This window comes from Gallus gallus, chromosome Z (genome assembly GCF_016699485.2).
Source record: "Gallus gallus isolate bGalGal1 chromosome Z, bGalGal1.mat.broiler.GRCg7b, whole genome shotgun sequence".
In the NCBI taxonomy this organism is placed as follows: Eukaryota; Metazoa; Chordata; class Aves; order Galliformes; family Phasianidae; genus Gallus; species Gallus gallus.
This window is the reverse complement of record NC_052572.1, coordinates 12,471,350-12,495,481: the sequence shown is the minus strand read 5'-3', so window position 1 is coordinate 12,495,481 and position 24,132 is coordinate 12,471,350. Positions and strand designations below refer to the sequence as shown.

Genomic DNA, 24,132 nt, shown 5'->3' with positions numbered 1-24,132 from the left:
AACTCAGGATTGAACCAGACAGCCCTGTCTCAGGCGTGTCCTGAGGTCTCATCTGGACAGCCTCCTCTCAGCCCAGCCTCTCTTAGTTAAGACAGCGAAAGCTGTGCCAGACCCACTGACTTCACTGCATTTCTTCATTTTTGAACAAATCTCAGAAAAAGAAAAAAATGCAGGAGTTTGTTGATATTTCTGTGTTTAACTGAAATCCCTGCCTTTATCCTACACAAAGCCAAGCAGCTCCTGCTTGCTTCCTCCTTCATAGTAAGACCAATCTGTTTACTGCTCATAGCAAGCAGAATGGACAGGGCTGGAAATAATTAATGTGAATAGCTCACCAGCTGCAAACTCAATTCAGACCTATTTTATAGGAACTGCTGGTCTCCCAGTCCTCCTCCTGGACATCAGCATTGCTATCCTCCCCGTCTCCTCCTACTCTCCCACTGTTGGGCTGCTGTCCTTCCCATCACTGTGTGTCTGCCAGCTTTGCTGTCCTGGTCTCCTCTAAATCTTTACCACCTGAATATAGCTGACATTTTCTCAAACAAGAAAAACATCCACAAACACTTTGAAAGACTGAATGAAGATTTATCAATCATTAAAAATGGAACACCTACACCCCTACACACATTCCCCTTCTTTACCTCAGAATTTTGACTACGAAAGATCCTGCCTAAGTGCTAACTAGAACCAACATTTGAGACAAACAGGGAAATATTTTTGAGGCTGAATTGATGGAAAGCTCGTATCAGAAAAGTTCAGTCTTATTTTAAATCACAGCTGTGACTGAGTCTCAGGTGAAGCAATACTTACAAAAATTGCTTGTCCTTCAAGTTGACCCTAGGAAAAATCAAAGTAGGATTTGTTAATGAAGTAACACACTAAAAAGAGATGGTAAATACACATAAGTAATGGGTCAGCAAAGAAAAACGAGGTCGGTGCTGCATCATATGGTACTATTTGAGTCTATTATTTACCTGTGTGAGTACAGGGATACAGACTCTTTTCCCGGGGAGTAAGAATTACTGTTGTCAGGATAAAGACAATAAAAATGTGCTGTTTGATCTTTATTGGTACTACCAGCAAGAATGCTATTTGATGGGTTGAAAAAACTAATACAGAGATAAAGACTAGAAGGGAGAAAATAATGTGTCAATCAATAAGTAACACATCATGGCCATGAGATACTTTCGTTTGCCATGATCCCAGAAACCTACGGGAGTCAGAGCCAAAACTGAGTGACTGCTGGAAATTTGAGCAATTCTCTCCCCCATGCTTCCTACAGGGAAGGCTGCTGAGCACTGCCCAGCGTGGGCCTGAGAGAAGCAGTGAATGCATGACATGGAACAGCAGATGGGGAGGCTAAGGAAAGAGAAGTGAGGAAATAAAGAAGAAAGAAAATGAGTGGGAGAGAGAGGAAGAAAAAATCAAATTGTAAATAAGGACCACAAAACAAAGATCCTGCAATGCTCTATGTGCATACACGAGATTTTGATTCCTGTGCTGGTAGTGTTGCTGTCTCAGGGACAGACTCTGCACTTTACAGAGCGCATCATGGAAGTGTTCCCTCACTGCATCTGCTCCGAGATGCTACTCCACCCTCTGCCTGAGCCAAGGCTGGAAAATCACTGATTCTGCCTTGCTGAACTCAAAGAGCAGGTTCCCCCCACTGAGGGGATGCTAGCAAGTTTCATAACATCTTTTTAAAAGCAGGCAGCATTAAAACCATCCAGAAGCACAGAGGGATCGTCTTCATCTCAGCACTAATTGCAACAGAAGAGGATGGGCAGCATTCCTTTGTGAGTGGAAATGGAAGGTGAGATTGGACAGAGAAAGTGGAGAGAAAAGTAAGAATGTAGAGGGCAGATAAAAGGAAAAACAGAGCTAAAGGAAAAGGGAAAAATAGGAAGCAATGAGAAAAAGAAGTGCTTGTAGAAACCAAAGAAATGGAAGGTGAGGAATCTCCTATGGGGTAGACTTGTGCAAATGCAACAAAACAGCACAATTAATCTTTAAATTCCATACTTTGGGAGGCAACAGTCTCACAGAGAGATTTAAAAAAAAAAAAAAAAAAACACATTAAAAACTACTTGTCCCCTTTAACTTGTGCTCTCATCTGTGCCACACACTGCAATATACACACACTGATTTCCAGGTTCATTGCTGCACAAATCCCCTTCCCTGTGTGAAAGCGCACATTTGTACTTAAAACTTCTCTTTCAATAGACACCAGAGGTCAGTACTAGTAAGATACCAGCAACTTACAAAATTTTGTGTAATAAGTTAGCCAGACAATGAGGAGAAAATTGTATCGGTTGTCCGAGTAGGTTACTGAAAAGCTTTGTGATTTCTTTTTTGCTCAATGCCCAGAGCAGATCTGGGACTCCGATCCTCCATGTAATTCACAGCAACCAGGGAGCTGCAAGTTCCCACTTGCATGTTCCAATCTTCTGCTCTGACTGCTGATGAACACTCACCATGCTCAGCATGTCCAGGCTCAGGGGAACGTCGTGTGAGAGCTGCTTAACTGCTTTGTCACCTTCAACCTCTGAGTAGAAGACCTTGCAAAGAAGATACAGTTAAAGCGTTTAATGCAATAACGCAGTGCTGCACAATGACTTAAAAACAACTGCAATGTTTGCACTTTCTAAACAGCAGTTAAGTAGGTGAATCCTTACACTTTCAAAACCCATGGAAAACTAACATCCTTTAGCATTACCTTCATATTTGCTAGAAACTGTCAACACGACCAAAGGCCATGTTTATGTCAGCATAACCAAAGGAGTGTTTATGCTAATCTTATGTGAAATATGGCCCACCTTTCAGTGCATTCTTGAGCTGACTTGTGCGCGTGATTTGCCCACGATCAATTTGGACAGCTGTGGATTTGTGGGACTGATCTCCACAAGTTTGGTGTTTTACTTCATATAAAGAAGATATTATGTGATCGTGCCACCATCAAAATTGCTGTGTCATAAATGTCTTCCTTCATGTCTGTTGCTGCATACAGAAGACTAATGAACCAGAAAGAATTTGATTTTGTATGCAAACAGACATTGAGATGCCAGACGGTCAAATGCTAACATAAAGTGAAGAGAGTTTGCATACAGCACAATTAATACTTTGTCATTGCTTTAATTATTAGACCATGCATGAGCTCAAGAGTTAAAAATAAACTGAGACATGAATATTTCATCTACTTAGTGAGTGGTGAAAAATACAATTTATGACTACAAAGTTCTGTAACTGCCTTGAAAAATATTGCGACTTAGAGAACCGTCACTTAAACTGGCAGCATTTGCAAGTATTCAGTGTCCCTTTTCGGAGCTGACACCTGAACTATTAGCAATATTCCTACACTCGCCTCTCCTGTGGCTTGCACAGTTCTGTGTGCTGCATTATGAGCATCTTCCTAACTATAGAAACAACCCTGCAGTTGGATTGGATCAGTGTCATCTACTTGACCATGGGATGAAGGGGATGCATACCAAACATAACAGTTTCTAGAAATTGTCTTACTCTTGTAGTGTATGTTAATACTAAGGGTAGTTGTGTATGTTTTGTGTAAAACTGAGTATTGTGTTCTGTTCACTTCTACTAGAAAATCTGCATCTTTTCACTGACAACACTAACAAAAGGAAAAAAGTTCCTATTTTTTGGTGCTAATTCCTCTCTGATTAACATCTGTTTGGTGGCTGAGTTTCATTGCCCTGGAACAGCAATTGAAGGAAAATCCAATGAACATTCCTTTTGTGGCAATTTGTGCCCATTGCTTTTCTGTTTGCACGCTCAAATAGTGCCCAGTTTAGGCAAGCCACTCTGCTATGCTCAGCATGCAGAGGGGAACTGGGGGAGGGTCTGGATGTTCCAGAACTGCTGGTTGAAACAGGAAAACCAACAGCTTCTCTGAGAGATAATGGTAAAGAGGTAAAGAGGCAAAGAGACAGGGTCTGGAATAGCGAATGCTGCTAAGGTACTCCTCAGGCTGGAGATACAAACCTAAGGATCCAAACAGCCCTGAAATCACCACAGACCTCTTTTCATTTGCACAGCGTAGCATCGACCTGCTCTGCTGTACTTCATTGCTTTATCAGCTGCAGAGAGCGTCAAGATGCTTGCATGGAAACCACCACAGAAAAGCAATCTATACCCACTATAAGCTACTGGCATCCCACCCAAATTCCCATCATAGCTCCCTTTTAACATACAAACTGCTTATTTCTTAAAGTTACAGTTCCAGCAGTTCAAGTCGCCTGTTCCCTGAGCACCTTCCTGGCAGTGGCATTAACTGTGGAGAGCAGGCTCTCCTGCTTTGCTCTGCTGTACATGTGCAGTTTTGAGGCTGCTCTCTTCTAACAACATAAGGGATCACTTACAGTATATCCTGTGATGGTGCTTGCGTGCTGCTTTGGCATCCTCCATTGCACACTGAAAGCTGTGCAGTTCAGTGAATCCAGCAGTATGTCTAGAGGAGGTCCCAGTCTATCTGCTCAAAACAAAAAGACATTATGTAAGAATCCATAGGACAGAAAAATGATCACCTTGCTTCAACTATTCATAAAGAGTCATGTGCTGCCATCTTTAAAAACTGCTAGACATGAACTGCTACTTGTATGACACAGAATCACATAATCATGGAGTCACAGAATCACAGAATGGTTTGGGCTGGAAAGAATATGAGTCCACCCAGTTCCATCCCCCTGCCATGGGATGGCTGACCCCACCAGCTCAGGCTGCCCAGGGCCCCATCCAACCCAGCCTTGAGCACCTCCAGGGATGGGGCACCCACAGATCTCTGGGCAGCAGTGCCAGCACCTCACCACCCTCTGAGTAAAGAAGCTCCTTGTAGCATCTAACTTTGATCTCCCTTCTCTTAGTTTAAAAACACTGTCCCTTGTCCTGTCAGTATCTGTATAAAAAGACAGTCTCCCTTCTGTTTATAAGCTCCCCTTAAGTACTAGAAGGCTTTCTGACAGAGTGTACCCTCTTCCCCTGCCCGAAGGCAGAAAGGAATGAGAATCCAGGACTGACGACGGGGGAGGACATCCCCCGTTTGTGTTAAGGAGCTTTTGCTCACTTCAGGACACCTCATGGATACCTCATCCACCAGGCCTCATGTTCCCACATGTTTTGGTATGGGCAAAACTGAACCAAGACCAAACCAATGCCCCGTCCTCAGCCCTTTGCTGCTTTGGCACAAGCTGAGAAATCTCCCTTACAGGCCACCAAGAGATCTCCTGATGACCACCAACCTCTGATGCCTCAGTCCCTCACTCATCAGCTATAAATGGGAAAGCCAATCACTTAAGCAAGAAGCTAAGTTTAATCTGATAAGGAAAGCACAAAGAACTCCTCAGTTCCTCCCAGTCCCTAGGAAATGGTGGTTGGTTCACTCCTTTTGACAATACTGTCATATGGCTATGCTGATCTCACAGGACCTCTCCATTTCCTTCTCTTTCCATTGCGTGCTTTGGCCTTTCAGTACACTGGCAAATTTGGCTGCTTTAAAGAGAAAACATCGGAAGATCAGAAAACCCTGAGATCCATTTCTCTAGTAACACATAGTGACTGTATTTGCTGCCTGAGAAAGGGGCAGGCAGAGGTGCTTGTCTGCTCTGCAGCCAGAGCAAATCTGGTGCAACGCAAACCTCACCCTGTTGCGCTGGGGACCAAGGCATTCCTCAGAAATCCCCAGTTTCCAAATATATACAGTTTCTTTGGTGGAATTGTCAGAAATCCTTATCAATTAATTGAAAATAATTAGCTTAAAAAAAAAAAAAAAAGCAAATGATTACTGAGAGCAGCTTTGAGAAGAAGCTCTTCTATTTGTCAACAGGCCTGGGGCACCTGAGTTCAGAGTGGGCAGAGTAAATTATGAGGGTGCTACAAATGTGGAGCAGGGCATGCCACAAAATAAAAAATCCAAAAATGTCCCAGAGAAAGCAGCAGCAGCAGGATAGCTTTCCTGGCTGATGAGACAAAGATATTTGCTCAGAAGCCTCCACACCACTCATCTTGTGATCTAAGGCAGCAACCTCCCAGCCCGAGCTCCTTGACAGTAGGAATTATACTGTGCCACACTGCATGCATTATGTTATCGGGATCAAGGGTTTTAATACAAACTCTCCCAGCAGCTATCACTCATGCACTTGGAACCAAACTCACATAACAAACAGCCGAAACAGAGAATTGATTCAAATTTTAATGTTTTATATGTTTTAATGGCAGACCCATGTTTTCATAGGCAGTGGTTTTTACTTTAGTTATGTTTTTGTATGCTCTTATTTAAACAAATTGTAGTTAAAGGGTAAGAAAACCTTTTTTCCCCACTAGTTCTGATAAAAAATCAAGAACAATCAAGCTACTGTAAATGTAATTTTTATATGGGAATGAAGCCTACACCTGATTTGTCACTCCCACCAACATATTTGATTTGAACCTGAATACAAAACATAGCAGCTTACAATCTCTGCAGAGTATCAATCAACATCAATACCTGAGAAGTTAAGCCAAGAGCAGACCTGATAGTCTAGCCCTTTTCATGCTGACTCTGTATTTTCCCTTTGATATGAAAAGTTGTTTTACAGTTTTTAACCTGAATGAACAAGTATGACCAGGTTAACATTTGGTTAACATCAAAAGCTCCTTGTTTTCAAGTTACCCATTATTTTCAAGTTACCCACAACTTTCAAGTTACCAAGTTACTTTTCTCCACTACAAAAAATCCAAGACAGTGTTGGTGCAATCATGAAAGGATAAATATAAATGAAGCTTAAGAGTGCCATCCTTCTTTCCCTGCTCATTCCTCACACCTGACGCTTCAGTTGTTCTTAGTGGAAAATAAATCCCAAGGACTCCAGGTGGTTATGGCCTGGGCAAAGCTGCACAAGAAGTTCAACCACTGGGACAACACCAAGAATTTTTCCTTTACTATTGAAACTATACAGGGAAAGAAAAACCAACCAACCAGATGAACAAACAACGCACCTTCAGGAAAAGGCACAAACCAGTTGTATGTTACTAGCTTATATCTCCTACATGCCCTAAGATCTTATTTGTCAATAAATCCTGAAAACTATCATGCTCTTCAGCATCTCCAAGAATGGTTTAAGTTGGAAGGAACATTAAAGACCATCTAGTTGCAAACCCTAGCCATGGACAGAATCACCAGCCACTAGATCAGTCTGCCCAGGATCGCATCCAACCTGGCCTTAAACACCACCATGGAGAAGTTCTTGTGGATGTAATAGGACAGTGCTCCACTTGTACGATAAAGAGAGGAAACATTCTTAGCACTCTGCCTACACTGACTGTCCTTCTTCACTGTGATGATCTAAGCAGAACTAATGGAATCATTCAAAACAGCTGCAGTCCACACTAGCAGGATCTTACTCCACAGATCCAAGCCTCCAGTCAGAACTCCAGTCTCTGTCCCAGCACTTCCCATTTCCCAAGCAGCAAAACCGGGAGCTGCAGCCTCCCTCAATAACTCCCCAGGGACACGGTCAGTGTCTTCCTTCTCAAGCTTCCAGGGAATGGATGTGGAACAGTGCACGTCCTGAAAAAACAAACACAGCTAGCACTTTGGGCAGTGGAGCTGAGCAGCCCACAGGCTTTTAAGCTTGCTCCTGAGATGCTAAGAACTACCCAGGACATTAAGGATATATTCGACAGGCTGCCCAGGAAACTGGTGGAGTCACCATTCCTGTAGGTGTCCAAGAAATGTATAGATGTGGCACGGAGGGACACAGTTAGTGGGCACGGTGGTGAGGGGCTAACAGTTGGACAGATGATCTTAGAGGTAATTCTGTGATTCTATGATACATTCATATATTTTAATGGCTTACAGTGTCTGGCATAAGTTCAGCCTCCTAGAGAAATGCATGAGATGGTTTGGAGGATAGCACAGATCACAGACCATTTTCCTAAGTCAGTATGTACGTATTCTGGGAAGGAAAGAAGTTCAGCCATATACATCAGAGTCAAGTCATTGTATGCTACTTGCTCTCTGAGCCCCCACCCACTTATTAGCTTGGACTCAGTCTCATACATCTCTACTTTTCTTGGGAGTTCTGAACACAGCAATGTGTGCTACCTCTCTGCTTACCTCCTGCCCTCAGAAGCACACATCTCTGAGAACCTCATGCTACAAAAAGACAAGAGCAGCTGGAGCTGCAGCGCCTCTGTCTTAGAAACAACAGCACTGTTAGGCAGCACTGCACATTTAGAAGTATCTATTGATACTTCACAATACCCATTGAGGTAGATTGGTATTAGAGCTGAAACAGTAATAAAGGGAAACAACAACAACCCTGTGACTCCAACATATTCATGCCCTTCTTGTACTTCCTGTCAGTCAGACAAGTGTGTACAAGACGCATAGTTGTTGAAATAACAAATTTTAACCAACAATGACAAATACTCAAACAAGGCAGGCTTTGAATTCATATTCTAAACACATTATAGGCCAATAAAATTATTTACAGAAAGTATTTGGTGAATAATTTGGAATAACAAATAAATTAGAAAAAAAATGCAGTCCATTTGCAGACTATCTGCAAGCACAGAGAGGCTACATCTGCTAATAAAGACCTGCCATGAATTACTCACCCAACCCTACCAAACACTGTTATCTCCAGTTTGCAAATGATGGAAGACACACAGAGTGCCAAATACTGATCTCAGTTACACTGGCATGTAAATTGCCACTGACGAACTCAGCCCTAACTTACGCCAGAGAAAATGAGAGCAAGGGGCTGCAGAGGTTGATACTTCCACCCCCTTTGCTTAATTCTCCGTAAAAGTCAGGGAATTTCTCTAGCACTACAGACCTGCAGGAAGTGTGTTCAGGAACCAAATATCAATGCCTTCAGAGCCCTGCACTTCCCCAGGAGTGGCCCCAGCCTATGCCAAACAATGATCATAGAATAGCAGAATCACAGAATTATTAAGGTTGGAAAAGACCCCCAGGGTCATCTAGTCCAAACAACCATCCACTGCCACCACGGCCAGTAACTGTATCTGTAAAACATGCAGATATGTGGGACCATCCTGCCCGGCACTGAGCTGCTCCTGACCACACCATGAGCCAAGAGAATAACAAAAACCCAACCCCAGCAATGCAAAGAGAAGTATCTCATGCTGTGCAGCTGTCCCCACAGTCTTCCACATCCACCCTGCAGACCTTGCAGCTTGCTGATGGGTATCTGGGGACTGAGAGCTGCCTCTTTATTGCCAGACTCCAAATTTCACACAACCCATCAGAAAGAAAAGAATGTCCATTTCTGGATGAACATTGCCTTTGTAACCATGACAAAGGAGCTGCGGGATCTGACACAAGCAATGTTTATGTCACGGAGATACAGAAGATGTCACGGCTTCCAAACAAGTCATACTGCAGTGTTATATCAAAGCAGATTGTCAGCAGATCACAACTGCTGCAACATGTATCACTGCTTTACTAACAGATCATCTTGAGATAAATGCATGCCTGAGGTATTTTGCAGGATGTTACGGGACATTGTGTAGTAGGCGCACTAAAAATGATATTAAAACTGATCTAAACATTTATGGCTCTTTAGTACAAAGGTCCTGCTTAGATTATAAAATAGACTTAGTTTTCAAGGGGAAAACTAAGCCTATGGGACACATCCACACCAGTTTGGGTAGATAATGGGAAGACTTTAAATTACTCCACACAATGTCCCAGCCCAATGAGACAGCTCTTGTGCAGACATCCTCCAGCTACTGAGGGAAAATTGCTAGTGTGAACACAGACAAGTTCCTCTCAGCCCTGAGGTGACCCCCACATCTTACCAGAGGGATGAATAGTTACTGAAAAAATATGTATATGGAAAAAATAACCTTCAAAACCAAAGTGTTTCAGATAAGTTGAATAAACTTTTTTGCATTTTAATGGAAATTTCAGATTTTATTTTCATTCTGGACGAGACTGAAAATTTAGACTGATTGATAACAGCATTTTTTAAAACATTCATGCACGGAATATCTGGAAAGTTCAAGGTTAGAATATTTTTGCTTAGCATTTTGGTTATATATTGTATTTGATTCTCTTTCCACTTTAGCTGTTTATGCTGTTTCAAATCATGCAGTTAGTCACAGATCCTCACAACATAATGTACAAATAATAAAAAGATACAGCTCACATGCAATACTTTGATAACTCACTTCAGAGCAAAATCAGATCATTTCATCTTTACTAGTTTGTTCTTCTGAAAATTATAATCTTTAGAGGTCAACAAAATGAGCTGGAATCTTCATTATTTTATTTTTATATCTCTGTGGGTAAGTACTAAGAGCTACTAACTGAAGGATTCTATTTTCTTTGTTGATGTGCCTCCTTTCTGCGTCCCATGAAATGAGAAATTTGCCACTGAAATGCTGTCTGTCTCCAACATCATGAAATAAGGGAACAGGAATAAATATCATGCAAGACAATTTCAATGAATCCTGCAATAAAGTTTTCAGAACAAATCTTCTCTAGAAAGAAAAATTACTTTGGACTTCTTTTGAGCCAAACATTACTTAATTTACTTCATTAATTTGTCAAAAACAGGAATTTAATTAAAATGATATTTTATCTCACAAACGTTTTTGAGAAAAAGATTATATCTCCTCCTAGTGTCAAACTCCCACTGAAATAATGGCGAAATTCCCATCTGTAAAACAAACATCAAAAGGGCCTCTTTTTCATTTATCTCCTTTTTATAGATCCGACTGGGTTATGTAAGTACTACAGCAGCATGAAGACAGTATGATGAAACAAAAAACACCAGGAAATCATAAATGAAAAAAATATGCCATCTTTCTATCTCTTTGAAGCATTTTCTGTTTCCCACCGCTTGGTACAAAAGAAAACAAGAATCTCCCAACCACAATAATTATAGAAGATGATGACTGAAACAGGGAAATCTCAGGAAGTTGTTCTTGATCCTGCTTGTGGTGCACTGAGTAGCACATCATAGTACAACATAGAAAACTTCAAAATACTGAGAAATTTTGGTAGTCACTGCTCTGTACGAGTCACCTACTGAAGAGAAGCACAGGAGATGGATGCTGCATGGGGAGCAGAGTGCTGCTGGTTCCTCTCCCAGATACAACCCTGGCACATCCCAGATAGGAACACAGTGCATTTTCTTACACTGCTGCTGATCCACTGTGTCTCAACATGAGCAGATTCACTGGGTCACCTGCACACCAACACAACCAGCACCACTGCCAAGACTGTGGCCACTACTGTTCTACAGGGGCAGTGTGGTGGTTCATGTATTGCAGTGATGAACACATTTTTGATCCATCCTCTCAAAATACTGTAACAAAACCAATAGGAAGAAATAGCATCACCATAATGGCAGGCTTAGACCCATGTGATGTTTTTCTGCTGCAGCCATATCATCTGTTACCTGTCCCAAGTACACTTGAGGTGATGACCATTGGAGTATTTATAGCCCTGGGAAAAGCAATGAAGGAGGCAAAGCTAGAAATTTAAGCTATAACACAATGCAGGGAGTCCCACTAAAAACAAGCAGGCACAAGGTCATTGAGAGCTTCATCATGACTTTTCCTGTGGTGACACTGCAGGAAAGGAAGGGCTGAAATGGGGAAGTCCCACTGCTTGCATTCCTCCAGCCGGGTTCTGCTGCCAGTGGCTCTGCATGGTACAATCACTTGGCCTTCCAAATGGGACAGGGAGAAGCAGAAACTGACTTTTTAAAGAATTGTTTAAGAACTAGAAGTAAGAAAAAAATCTACCCATGGATAGTTATGCACAAGAACTGTTTGGGGGAATTCCTGAAGGTGAAGGTTGTTAGAAGTAGGATGAGCACTATCTCTGAGCAAAGGTTTAGGTTCTGTCCTGCCTTCACGAAAAGGTACAGACAGGGCAATCTTCAGATATGCTGTCTGTGTGGGACAAACCAAAGGAAACTCCACAGACAAGAAAAATTGTCATCAAGCGGTATAGCTGTATTCTACCACAGACACAAAGCAACAGCTGGCTGCCTCCTGCTGCCCTACCACCTCCCCAGGGCAGCTCCCTCCCCTTCTGTGCTGTCTCATATGTCATCTAAGAGAATTCAAGAGACTTGCTTAGGAAAAAAATAAAGGCTATTCTCTGTTCTCTTGTTGGCAAAGTATCTGAGGTATGAAGGAGTATAATCACAGGATGAGCTCCAGGGGCAAAACAGGTCAAGCAGCAGGATGGCATGGCCAGGACATGGCAGGAGAAGGCAGGTGGGAAAGGGACACTTTCTAAGATGTTATGCTTCAAGACATAAAAATTACAAGTTACAGGCACTGGAAACCTCTCCATAGGTGGCTGCTACTGACTAAACACACAGAAAAATTAGGAATTTTCTTAGGGTCATAGAATTGTGGAATTATAGAATCATGAAGGTTGGAAAAAACCTCCAAGATCATCTATTCCTACTGTCCACCTACCACTAATATTGTCCACTAACCCACACCTACAGGTTTCATGAACACCTCCAGGTATGGTGACACCAGACTGTTCCAGAGCCCAACAAATCTACTTCATACTAAAGTTAAAGAATGGATTATGCACCTAAATTGACCAGACTGCCTCTCCTACTGTTACTCTTTTATTTTATGTTTTATTGAAAGTCTCCCTCAGTATACACCACAATGCTTGCTAGCACAGAAATCACCCACACTGACAATATTCAATCTGATTATACATAATACTGAAGACATTTTCTTCATGTTTATGAACATTTCTGCACTGAGACACGTGGTCCTCCAAACATTATTGAAAGCAGAAATCAGAGAACATGAACAAAGCTGATCACATAGTGCTTAAAGCTCTTAGCTGACTCTTAGGCATTCCCAGTGAAAATAAACTGTACTGAGGAGGGTAATACTGTTCTGAAATGAAATTATAAAAGTAAGGATAAAGTCAGCCTTCTACATTTTCTGAGTAGTTATAGCATGGATAAAATGCATAGAACAATCGCATAGCAAAGACTATATTAATAATCAAAAATGTAGCTATGTTATATATAGTGTACAAAAATGCCAAAAATTGCTTTTCTCATCAATGAATAACACTTAGGGGTATATTTTACTGGAGTTTTCTATCTAAAACTTACTATCTCCAGTGGGAGTCATGGTAAAATGTTAGTGCAACTTGAAAAATGTTCTCATTGATGCCTCTTAATCTCTTTATCTAGGACAAATTTCTCTTTCCATTTTTCTTTGAAACCAACTACAAAGCCAAACTCTTGAATAAATAGTTCACTTGCTACCAGAAACAAAATTCAAGGGGAGCTTATGGAAAATGAAAATACGTCAAATAGAAAAACCTCAAAATCAGAGACGCATTATGTACACACATATGCAAAAATCAAAAGTATAATGAAGACAAAGTTGATCATGTGACAAGCAACAAATATGCAGGATGGGGACAGGCCACATCCACCAGCCAGCTGTCCACCAATATATACTGCTGCAAGAGCTTGTTCCTCTCCAGGTGCAGGACTTTGCATTTCCCATCAGTGAACTCCATGAGGTTTCTGTCAGACCATGTTTCCAGCCTGCTTGTCTATTCTGAATGGCAACCACAACCCTCTGATATATCAGACAGCTCCTCCAAGTTTGGTGCCTTAAGCAAATTTGTGGAGGTTGCACTCTGTCCCACCATCTAGGTCATTAATGAGGATATTAAACAGTTGGTCTTGCCAATAAAAACTGAGCTGAAGAAGGCACTGAGTGGCTCAGCCTTTGTGTGCTCTTTGTCTCTGGGTCTCCTTCCATCCACTTTTTTCCTACTCTTCCTTTTTCTGCTGAAGTAACTGCAGGAACCCTTCTTGTTGCCCTTCACGTACCTCACCAGATTCAATTCAAGAGGGCTTTGGTTTTCCTAACCACAATGCTACATGCTCAGATACTGTTTGTATTCTTTCTGGGATGCCTGACTCTGTTTCCTCCTTTTGTATGCTTTCTTTTTATGCATGAACTTCATCAGGAGTTCCCTGTGTACCGATACAGCAGTCTTGATGCTTTTGTCAGACTTTCTGCATGACAAGATGGATCATTCTTCAGCTTGAAAACCAATCATTTCCCCTGGACCTGTGTTCTCTCCAGGGCTGTACCACGTGGAATTATTCCAAGCTGGAAGTTAGCTTTCCTAAAATGTAGCATCCATTCCCACCCTATACTCTGGTTTCAGGATCCCATGTTTACTTCACTTGCCAAATCAACCCTTGCTTACTCGATTGGCTCTGGGACACATCTTCCTTTCCCTGACATTTCTAGTTTAAAGCTCTACTAATGAGGACAGTGAAATGGCTGGCAATGATGTTTTGCCTTACTTAGGTGGATCCCATGTAATCCTAGTAATCCTCAAACCCCAAAGAGGGTCTCACCATAAAAGGAAAATCCCTGATGTTGACCCCAGCTATGCAGAAACATATTAGTGCACTGAATCTTCCTCAAAACCATCTCTCTCACCAGCAGAACCATCAGAAGCCAGCTTGGGCCTCACACTGTAACCAGGTAGTCATGCTTGATATGTCCAAGGTCTCCCTATGCATCCTCACTGTAAGAGCAGCAGTCAGTAATAGTCCAAGCCTTTTCTCTTCACAAAGTCCTGTATCTGAGTCCCCAGCAGAGAGCAGAGGTCCCTAGATAGTAACTCCTGTTGGAAGTTTAGGCTTTTGTGTCCCATACCAGGAAGTCACGCACACCACCACTCACTGCTTTCCTCAGTGCTGGTGCATGGCTTGCTGCAGATGGCCCAATGTGCAGTACTGACTTGAGAAATCAGCTCAGTTGCAAATGTCATTGTATTGCAGACTACTGGAGACCAGGTCAGGGAGAAAATCAGGCATCTTCTCAAGAAGCAGACATTTCTTCTCCAGATTAGTTTCTCCATAAGAATCAGGACAATTTCACTATCTTCTGCAGACATCAAGTCTCTCCATAAATTATTAACATCAATAAAAACAAAAGAAAACAAAACAAAACAAAACAAAACAAACAAACAAAAAAAACACCACCACCCACAAAGGAAATTACTTGCATATTATAAGTGACAGAAATAGAAATGTATTTTTAAACCTGAATCTTTGCACTAATGCAGTATAGGACGCAGCTGTATATCGGTTGTATATTAGAAGAGCTAGTAAGTAAGAACTGGGATGTGAAAGCAGCAAGGGTGACTGAGTGTCAGAGACAAACCTTTGCTGCAAGAGACCGACACATGGAAATTTATCCTGTAAGGAGAGACCAACTCCATATGGGAACAGTAAATGACTGTGGGATAATTATAATTACATGCATCAGTACAGGTTAGAGGATAACCAGCTGGAGAGGAGCTCTGTGGAGAAAGACTTGGGTGTTCTGGTGGACAACAGGTTGGCCAAGCAGTGTGCCAGCAGTGTGCCTTTGTGGCCAAGAAGGCCAATGGTATCCTGGGGTGCATTAAAAAGAACATGGACAGCAGGTCTAGGGAGGTGATCCTTCCCCTCTACTCTGCCCTGGTGAGACCACATCTGGAGTACTGTGATCAGTTCTGGGCTCCCCAGTACAGGAAAAACAAGGAGCTGCTGGAGAGAGTCCAGCAGAGGGCCATGAAGATGAAAAAGGGCCTGAACATTTTCCTTAGGAGGAAAGGCTGAGTGACCTGGGTCTGTTCAGCCTGGGGTAAAGAATATGGAGAGGGGATCTGATTAATGTTTATAAATAACAGAAGAGAGGTGAGAGGCAAATGGATGAGACCAGGATTCTTTTCATGGTGTGTAGTGATAGGGTAAAGAGTAATGGTCTAAAACTTGAACAAAGGAAGTTCCATGCTAACATGCAGAAGAATTTATTTATGGTAAGGATGATGGAACACTGGAACAGGTTGCCCAGAGAGGCTGTGGAGTCTCCTTCTATGCAGATATTCAAGACCAGTCTGGATGCCTACCTGTAGACCTATTGCAGGGTACCTGCTCTAGCAGAGTGGTTGGACTCAATGATCTCTTGAGGTCCCTTCCAACCCCTGCAATTCTGTGATTCTGTTATTCTGTGAATGAGAATGTCCACACAGCTAATTTCTAATACTCCCAAATCTTCTCAAATCCTGTCTCATTAGTACAGGGTGTTACACCAGTGGCTTCCACAGCTTGTATCCATAGCCTGGTCCTTTGGCCCCAACCCTTACCAGGGTAGCTGCCTTACCACAGAAGCCAATCCCTCCTCTTGGTGTCAGTTGGTTAACTGGCTCTTTCATTGCACTTTTCTGTTATTTTAGGTGTTGCTGAGTTCTTTGTTCAAGAGTGCCCTCCTGTAGCATTTTGAATGTTTCGTCCTTCATCCTTCCTGTAATCATTATGACTTACTAATCCACTGAGGTAAATGACTAAAACTTTCTCATCTTACCCTACCAAACAAATGCCCACTAGTGTAAAGAAACAGTTGCAGCTCTTGGCTTCACCATATTGTAGTGCTGCCACTGTAACCGACTGAGATTAAAACAGTAGCAATCTTCACAAAAATGGTTCACGCAGGAATAGGAATGTATGGAACAGGAACATGAGATAAAGATGCCAGAAGGACACTGGTCTCTGTGCATGGAAAGAATACCAGCTGCAATACCACCATCTCTATAGTTATTGCCATAAATTCTTGCTTATTTTCAGAGAACATATTGCCTTCCCTTTTGATTATCTAGAACGTAGAATACAAAACTAAGCTAACATTGCTGTTCCTAGTAACAAATATTGGCTTCTGCTATCTGTAAATCATAAATGTTTTGGTTCTAGACACTTCTTTTCAACCACTTGCAGGTTGATGTTTTATTCTTCTTTGTTTGTTTGTTTGTTGTTTTTTCCTAAAATGTTCTTCTAGTTGAAATTTCTCATGTATCTAAGAATTTGACTTGCATGAAATTCTCTGTAGTCTTTGCCCTTATGACTTTTTCAAAAGATTTTTGAGCTCAGCAACTCAAGACTTACTTTGGTTAAAACCTTATACGCACAACAATGCTTCTGACACATTAGAAGAATTGGAATAATTTCTGTATTTGAAAGCAGCATGTTCAACATCCACAGCACGTTCATTTTGAACTGCAAGTTCCAAATGTGCACAGATGTTGATATTTGACTGAACCATCATTTTTGTAGGTGTCAAAAATTTTAAGTGACTTTAAAAATCAAGAGAAGTGTGAAGGACAATTTAGCTTGGGGTCCCTCCAGTCTTAGAGATGTTTCTCTGTCAGCTACACCAGCGTGACTGTCATCTGCACACACTGGGAAACTCAGAACCACTCAGTGTCCCATTTCAGAACTATTGCTTGTAATATGATTTTTACTTGCACTACTTAAGAAGAGTGTGTTAACAACAAGGTAAATTGAAAGTTAGCCTGGAAACACTTGGTATGTGGATCACATAAAGCCAGAATGCAGTAACTCCTTGACTTGGTTCTTTATTTGTAGGTCTAAATGTTATTTGGGATAAGTTTTGGCAATGCTTGAATGAAAGATCTTTTTAAGAAAATAAAGCCCATATCTTTTCACTATGCAATTAAATCTCCATCAAGACACTGACAGAAGAAATGGGTTCTACCACAGCCCAATAGCTGTATTCTTCCTTTTGGATAAAATGTTCCCTGGGACTATATTGCACAGATTTCTCTTCATTTTGAAGCCAAAATCTTCAAGATCATTCCTTGTGGGCAGCCCCAGCTCCTGGGTGTGATTACACAGTGTTCAGTAGAAAAGCTGGTGTGAACCTGATGTATGTATTTCACACTACACAATTCTCACCTGCAGGGTTTTATGGATCACTGCATCATTAGCTGGTTTGAGTTAGGTAACTGGTTCAAGGCAGCTTTCCCCCTAAGCCTCCAATCTTCAGAGGCTTATGCTCTTCTGAAGAAGTTACTTTCAAAGATGAATTCTTCTGTGCTTGTTTTCAGCTCAGAAGCTCTGAAAAGTCTGAAGAAATAACCTTCATCTTGCGGCCTGGATGTTCACAGGTAGGAGTTATGAAGGCTTTGTTTTAAACGAAAGAACTAATTTAGGTTTTATGTGCAAGTATTGTTGAAAATTAAAAATCAAAAGAAATCAACCCTTCCATGTTCTTAGCCAAAAGTATTTCCTTTCAGTTGAAATTAATTGTGAAGAACAGGTTTTTGGTTGTTTTTGATGTTGCTGTTTGTTTGTTTGCTTGCTTACTTTCTCCCAGACAGGTCATTTGTTTGCATGGGAAAAAAAAATAGGAAATTTAATTCAGGATCACATAGTCAGCTTAGTCTCCTGCATGCCTTCTATGATGGAGGGACAGCTTTGGTGGACGGGGGAAGGGTGGTGGATGTCATCCACATGGACTTCTGTAAAGCCTTTGACATGGTCCCTCACCACAACCTTCTCTCTAAATTGGAGAGGTGTGGATTTGAAGGATGAACTGTTCCATGGATTAGGAATTGGCTGGCTGGATGCAGCCAGACAGATGTGATCAATGGGTCTGTGTCAGGGTGGAGGCCAGTCACAAGCGGTGTCTCTCAGGGGTCGGTCTTGGGACCGCTGCTCTTCAACATCTTCATCAATGATACAGACGATGGCATCGAGTGCACCCTCAGCAAGTTTGCAGATGACACCAAGCTGAGTCGTGCAGTCAATATGTTGGAAGGAAGGGAAGCCATCCAGAGGGACCTGGACAGGCTGGAAAAGTGGACCCATGAAAACCTAATGAGAGTCAACAAGGCCAAGTGCAGGGTGCTGCATTTGGGTCGGGGAAATCCCAGGTATTTATACAAAATGGGGGAAGATCTCCTTGAGAGCAGAACTATAGAGAAGGACTTGGGGGTCCTCGTGGACAAGAAGCTGGACATGAGCCAGCAGTGTGTGTTTGCAGCCCAGAAGGCCAACTGTGTTCTGGGCTGCATTAACAGAGGAGTGGCCAGCAGGGAGAGGGAGGTGATTGTCCCCCTCTACTCAGCTCTTGTGAGGCCCCATCTGCAGTACTGCGTCCAGGCCTGGGGCCCCAGTACAGGAAGGACGTGGAGTTCTTGGAGTGGGTCCAGAGGAGGGCCACTAAGATGGTCAGAGGGCTGGAATACCTCTCCTATAAAAAAAGATGAAGAAACTGATTGTTTAGCTTGGAGAAAAGAAGGCTCTGGGGAGACCTCATTGTGACCTTCCGGTACCTGAAGGGAGCATATAAACAGGAGTGGGAAATTACTGTTTACAAGGGTGGATAGTGATAGAACAAGGGGGAATGATTTTGAACTGAGACAGGGGAGGTTTAGGTTAGATATTAGGAATAAGTTTTTCATCCAGAGGGTGGTGACACACTGGAACAGGTTGCCCAAGGAGGTTGTGGATGCCCCATCCCTGGAGGCATTCAAGGCCAGGCTGGATGTGGCTCTGGGCAGCCTGGTCTGGTGGTTGGTGACCCTGCACATAGCAGGGGGTTGAAACTGGATGATTGTGATGGTCCTTTTCAACCCAGGCCATTCTATGGTTCTATGATTCTGTGATTCTGATTCTATGCCTGTGGTCTAGAAAGTCTTTTATTACATGATCACAGATCATTGCTGTACATTCACTACAAATATGGGATGAAACTGTACATTTATTAGTGCATGAAATGAACAGATTATTAACCAGACTAATCTGGTCTGACTTAAGTCAAACAGATGTAAGGTTGAGCACTGAGATGTTCAACTTGAGGAATGATAAACTCCTAGGTGTACTCTCAGCTAACTGATTAGTTTGTGGAGCATTGAAGAGATCTCAGACACTGAAATTTTCTATATTGAAACAGGATGTCCTCCTGCTTCTCAGAATCTCTGAGATGACTAGTATTCAGAATTCTTGCCATTACATTTAACCTTAAGAATCTTCCAGAAAAAGAAAGCTTTTTTTCTGCAAGGCACACTAGAAAATAAGGAGTCGCTCACACACATATTATAGAGTATTAAGGGAATGCTGGTAGCTCCCAAAGAAACACATCTACACAAGGTGTCAGTGACACTGATCAAAGGCAGGAGCAATTACCAGAATAAGAGCCCCAGCATTACAACAGCAAATCCAATCAGCATAAAAACGTCCTACAGTGTTGTGACACAACTTGCACCCAAACACAGTAAACAACCAACAAATCCATACATAATTACCCCTTCTTTAAATTTATTGATGTTCAAGACATTGAACAGTATATTCCGATAGCACATGCTTTGACCTATGTCAGAAACAATAAAAGAATGATATTAATCTCCCCCCAGATATATTGTTCACAACTTCTTCATTGGTTTTAGCTCACAGATTGCACCGTCTCTGCCAGCAACACAGCCCTGGCAACAGGCATCAACCTGCTTTAGACTTATTTCTCTTCTCGGGGAGGTTTTCTATTCAGCAGCAGTTCAACCTTATCCTTGTACACTTTACAGGCAAGATTTCTTAAGACAGTGACTTACAGTTCATTCTAATGTTGGTCCAAAAATTGTAATAATTAAAACAACAAAACGGAAGCTTTTCCCAAAGGTAGCTGCATTTTCCACATATGTAGACTGGATTGTCGAGGTACCGTGACCTATTTTGATATCTAAATAGGACTAGATTTTCAAAAGTGTTCCACATCCAGCAGCTCTTATTATAGACAGATTTTCTAAAGAATTCAACTACTGCAGCTCCAAGTTCTTCGGAAAAAAAAAAAAAGAGTCATTTACTGTAGTGCTGACCTGGGAGCTACGTTCTTTTGAAAATCTGGCCCTAATGCAGTCTCCTTCAGACTTTAACATGCTTGCTTTTTCTGCATTTGCACAACTAGTCAGTGACATCTACCATTATGGACACACGGGAAATTGACACAAGATAGGAAATTTGTAGCCCAGTTCTTTGTTTACACTCATCAATAAATGTAGTAATAATAATAATAATAATAAATCCCAAAGCATCAGAAAATAGTATCTAGTTTTCTCCATGCAGTCCAACTCAAGTTAAATATTTTATGGGGCTTTGGAATGTTGAACTGTGATATCAAAAAAATAAAATCACCACAGAGTGCAACAAGTTCATGCCATGAATATCCACAGGAAATCAGCTGTCAGGCTTTTTCCACTATAATTCCCTAAAATCATAGAACTATTAAGATTCAGTGATATGTTTATATCAATAGTAGTGTTACACACTGCAGACTAGCTTTATCCTCTCCAGCCCCGGTTAACTGATACTTGGAGCAGAAGTAGCAAAAAGCTTTTGCAGAAGACAAAGGCAAAAGCAAAACAACAGTAACAACAATAACAACAACAAAAAATTTAAAAGCAACAGCACAAGTGCCAGCTTCAGGGAGAACAAGATTTAGAGAATCCCCACCTAATCTGCTCCCAACTACGCTATTCATCACACGGTGTCTAAGGATTTGCTTTAAGCCCTTCCCAAAGTGTCTGGCATCCCATTTCCTTGTCTGCAGTGAATGTATCTTGTAACTGTAAATAAACACTCAAACGAGTTTTACATTCACCAGGATGTTTTGAATTTGAGCACAACAGCTTTTTTTCCTGAAGTTTAACAAGCTGCATTTGTGGCAGTTTTCCTATGTATTTTATTTTTAACTTCACTAATATATTTCTGACTCTACTGCTTTCTGCAAGATTGGTCTTTGTAAGGTGAGCCCTGAATGAAAAATGTGGAAAAATAGAAGTGTATTTGACTATCTCTTTTCTTCTGACGCGGGAGAACTGACAGCCAGCTCGTTATTGAAGATGAACCAGTTTTACTGCATCTCTCAATGAGACTTTTGGTTTCCACCTCAGATACAAGATACAAGACCCACTTCTACCACTATTAAAAAGGCAAAGTGAAAACTGAATAAGAAACACACCAGACTTAAAGAACTTTTTATCTTATCTCTTCTTCATCCACTGTTTTGGGATGTACAAGTAAATCACAGCTCCATCTTGCACTTAGCCATCCAGCATATGATCAGCAGCAGGAGCATGACAGAAACATGAGTTACCTTGATCTACACCTATGCTCGGTGCTTCAATAATGAAAACCCAGCTGCAGGGCTCAAGGAAGCCTGTACGTCCAATAGCCCATGGTAGGATGCAGATGGGGTACTGCTGCGCTCTGGGAGGCTTTCCTCTTCAAATCTTGCTACAAGAGGATTTTCAGATGTTTACACAGGTTTTGAAAAAAAAAAAAAACTGTTTCCAGGTATACCTGGCTACTTCTTACACGGAAAAAGAAACAAAAAATGGATGATTGAATCAATCAGTAAACATGAAGTAACATATACATATACATGTAGCTAACAAAAGTAAGGTACACACAGTGTTAGTGTGTTAAATTAATCTCCTCCGCAAAACCATAAGTAATTTATTTCCAGGCTCTAAACCAGTTTAATGCATAGGACTACATTTCCACTAGTACTATTCAAATGTGCAAGTTAGACTGGTATGTTAGCATGAAAATAATTTTTAAATTATTTACAATATTCTTTAAATACAGTTTACACTTTTCCATGCCCAGCTTCACAAACCCAGTACTTTAAGACGAGCTACTAATCGTCTCATTGACAACTACCATCCACCTAATTTTCTCAAGTACTTAATGGTGGCTATTATGACAACCAAGGATCATGGGACTAGATCCCTGAGAGACAAGGTCAGACCAGCAAAATTAGCCATCTGTCCAGTAAGAGCTTTAAGATCAGGCCGTATTTAAGTATTAAGTTTCCAGCTGCACTGGCATATTGTTGTGTTTGTTGTTTTTATTCCACAAGAGCAAGAGAATGCACAGCACGGACTCTGAAAGGAAAAAGCAAACAAACAAAAAACAGCAACACAGAATGCAAAACAGGTCTGATTCTGAGATTTTGTCAGCCGATGCAAAATTTACTGAACTTTTTAAATCCTGGTAGAGTCAGTGATAAGAGTCAGCACTGACCGCAGAGACTGCACTATACCCTCCAACTTCGAGACCTTGTGGAGCATCAGCATTTTCCCTAAGCACGACCATCTCTGAGCACGCAGAATGTCTGACTTCACCACACTCTGTGTCCCATCTCAGTGTTTACACCTCGCCTCGCTGTTTCACAGGCTGCAGACTGCAGGGGCTACAAACGCTGCTCAGAGCCCAGGCTTCGAGCTTTCGAACAGTAAGGACTACTTTGATTAAAGTGCAAAACCCTTTTGACACCAGTGGGAACTGCCGCGGGTCGCAGGTAGCCCTCGGACAGAGAGGGAGCACCATGAAGAACCCAATGACACAATCGGTACACAATACTGTACAGAATACAGCTTTCTGATGAAATTATTGCCTCCCCAGCTATTTTCTCTCGCATATACTAGTCTTTGTCACATTATTCTCTACCAGAGAATCCCTGCCATAGCCAGAGCACAGCCCCGCAGCCAGGAGGGCAGTACGGGGCTATCGCCTCCCACCTCTGCACGCAGGCTGCGGGCTCCGGCTAACACGAGCAGCGTTTAGCCCATGGCTTCAGCCGGGTCTCGGTCAGTAATTAGAGTTATCGTACGGCAAATAATAGAGAGAAGGGACTTCACGCTGATCCCGCCGCTTCCCCGATGGTGAGGGCAGGTAGGGGAGCAGGACGAGGCTCTGGGCAGCACTCCGGCTTCTCCCAGCGACCGGAGTCGCCCGAGCGGAGGCTCCCGCCTGGACCGAGGGAAGGGCGCTCCAGGGAGTGTCAGTTGTAAAGGGACGCGAAACTTCGCGGAGCGCTCAGACCGAATCTCTCGGGGCAGACTGTCTCCCTCCGCGAGCACCCGCCGCATCCCCGGCGGGGATCCCTACCTTGACGCCGGGGGATGCTCCTCCGCGGCGCGGCCGCGCAGCCGATGCACGAAGCCAGCAGCAGCAGCAGCGAGGCGAAGCGACAGCGGCCGGGCACCTCCATGTGCTCCGCGTTCCCCCGTCGCCGCCCGGGCCGGGGGCCGAGGCCGGCGTCCCCTTTGCGCGGCAGCCGGGCGGGGAGCAGGGCCGGGAGGGCGCGGCGCGCAGCTGAGGGGCTTTCACCCTCGTCGGGCAGGGCCGGGAAGGGAAGTGGGGAAGGAGGAGGCCGGGCCGGCCCTTTGATGGGATTACAGCCGCCCCCGGGGTGGGCGGCAGCGCGGGGCTCGGCTCGCACCTCCCCGAGGGACGACGCCGC

The 24,132-nt window shown here is 42.6% G+C and overlaps 1 protein-coding gene across 2 annotated transcripts in view; it reads right to left on the bottom strand.

The window, feature by feature from the left end:
* EGFLAM (EGF like, fibronectin type III and laminin G domains) overlaps nucleotides 1–24,028 on the bottom strand; it is a 73,290-nt gene extending 49,262 nt beyond the window's left edge. For both annotated transcript variants that reach the window (XM_425019.8, XM_004937200.5), the window contains exons 1-4: nucleotides 23,778–24,028; nucleotides 4,374–4,483; nucleotides 2,475–2,558; nucleotides 811–837 (exon numbers count right to left, since the gene is read on the bottom strand). In XM_425019.8, coding sequence (XP_425019.5) covers nucleotides 811–837; nucleotides 2,475–2,558; nucleotides 4,374–4,483; nucleotides 23,778–23,880 — 324 coding nt within the window. In that variant the 5' untranslated portion in view covers nucleotides 23,881–24,028. The remainder of the gene's footprint in view (nucleotides 1–810; nucleotides 838–2,474; nucleotides 2,559–4,373; nucleotides 4,484–23,777) is intronic.
* Between the last annotated feature and the right edge of the window lie 104 nt (nucleotides 24,029–24,132).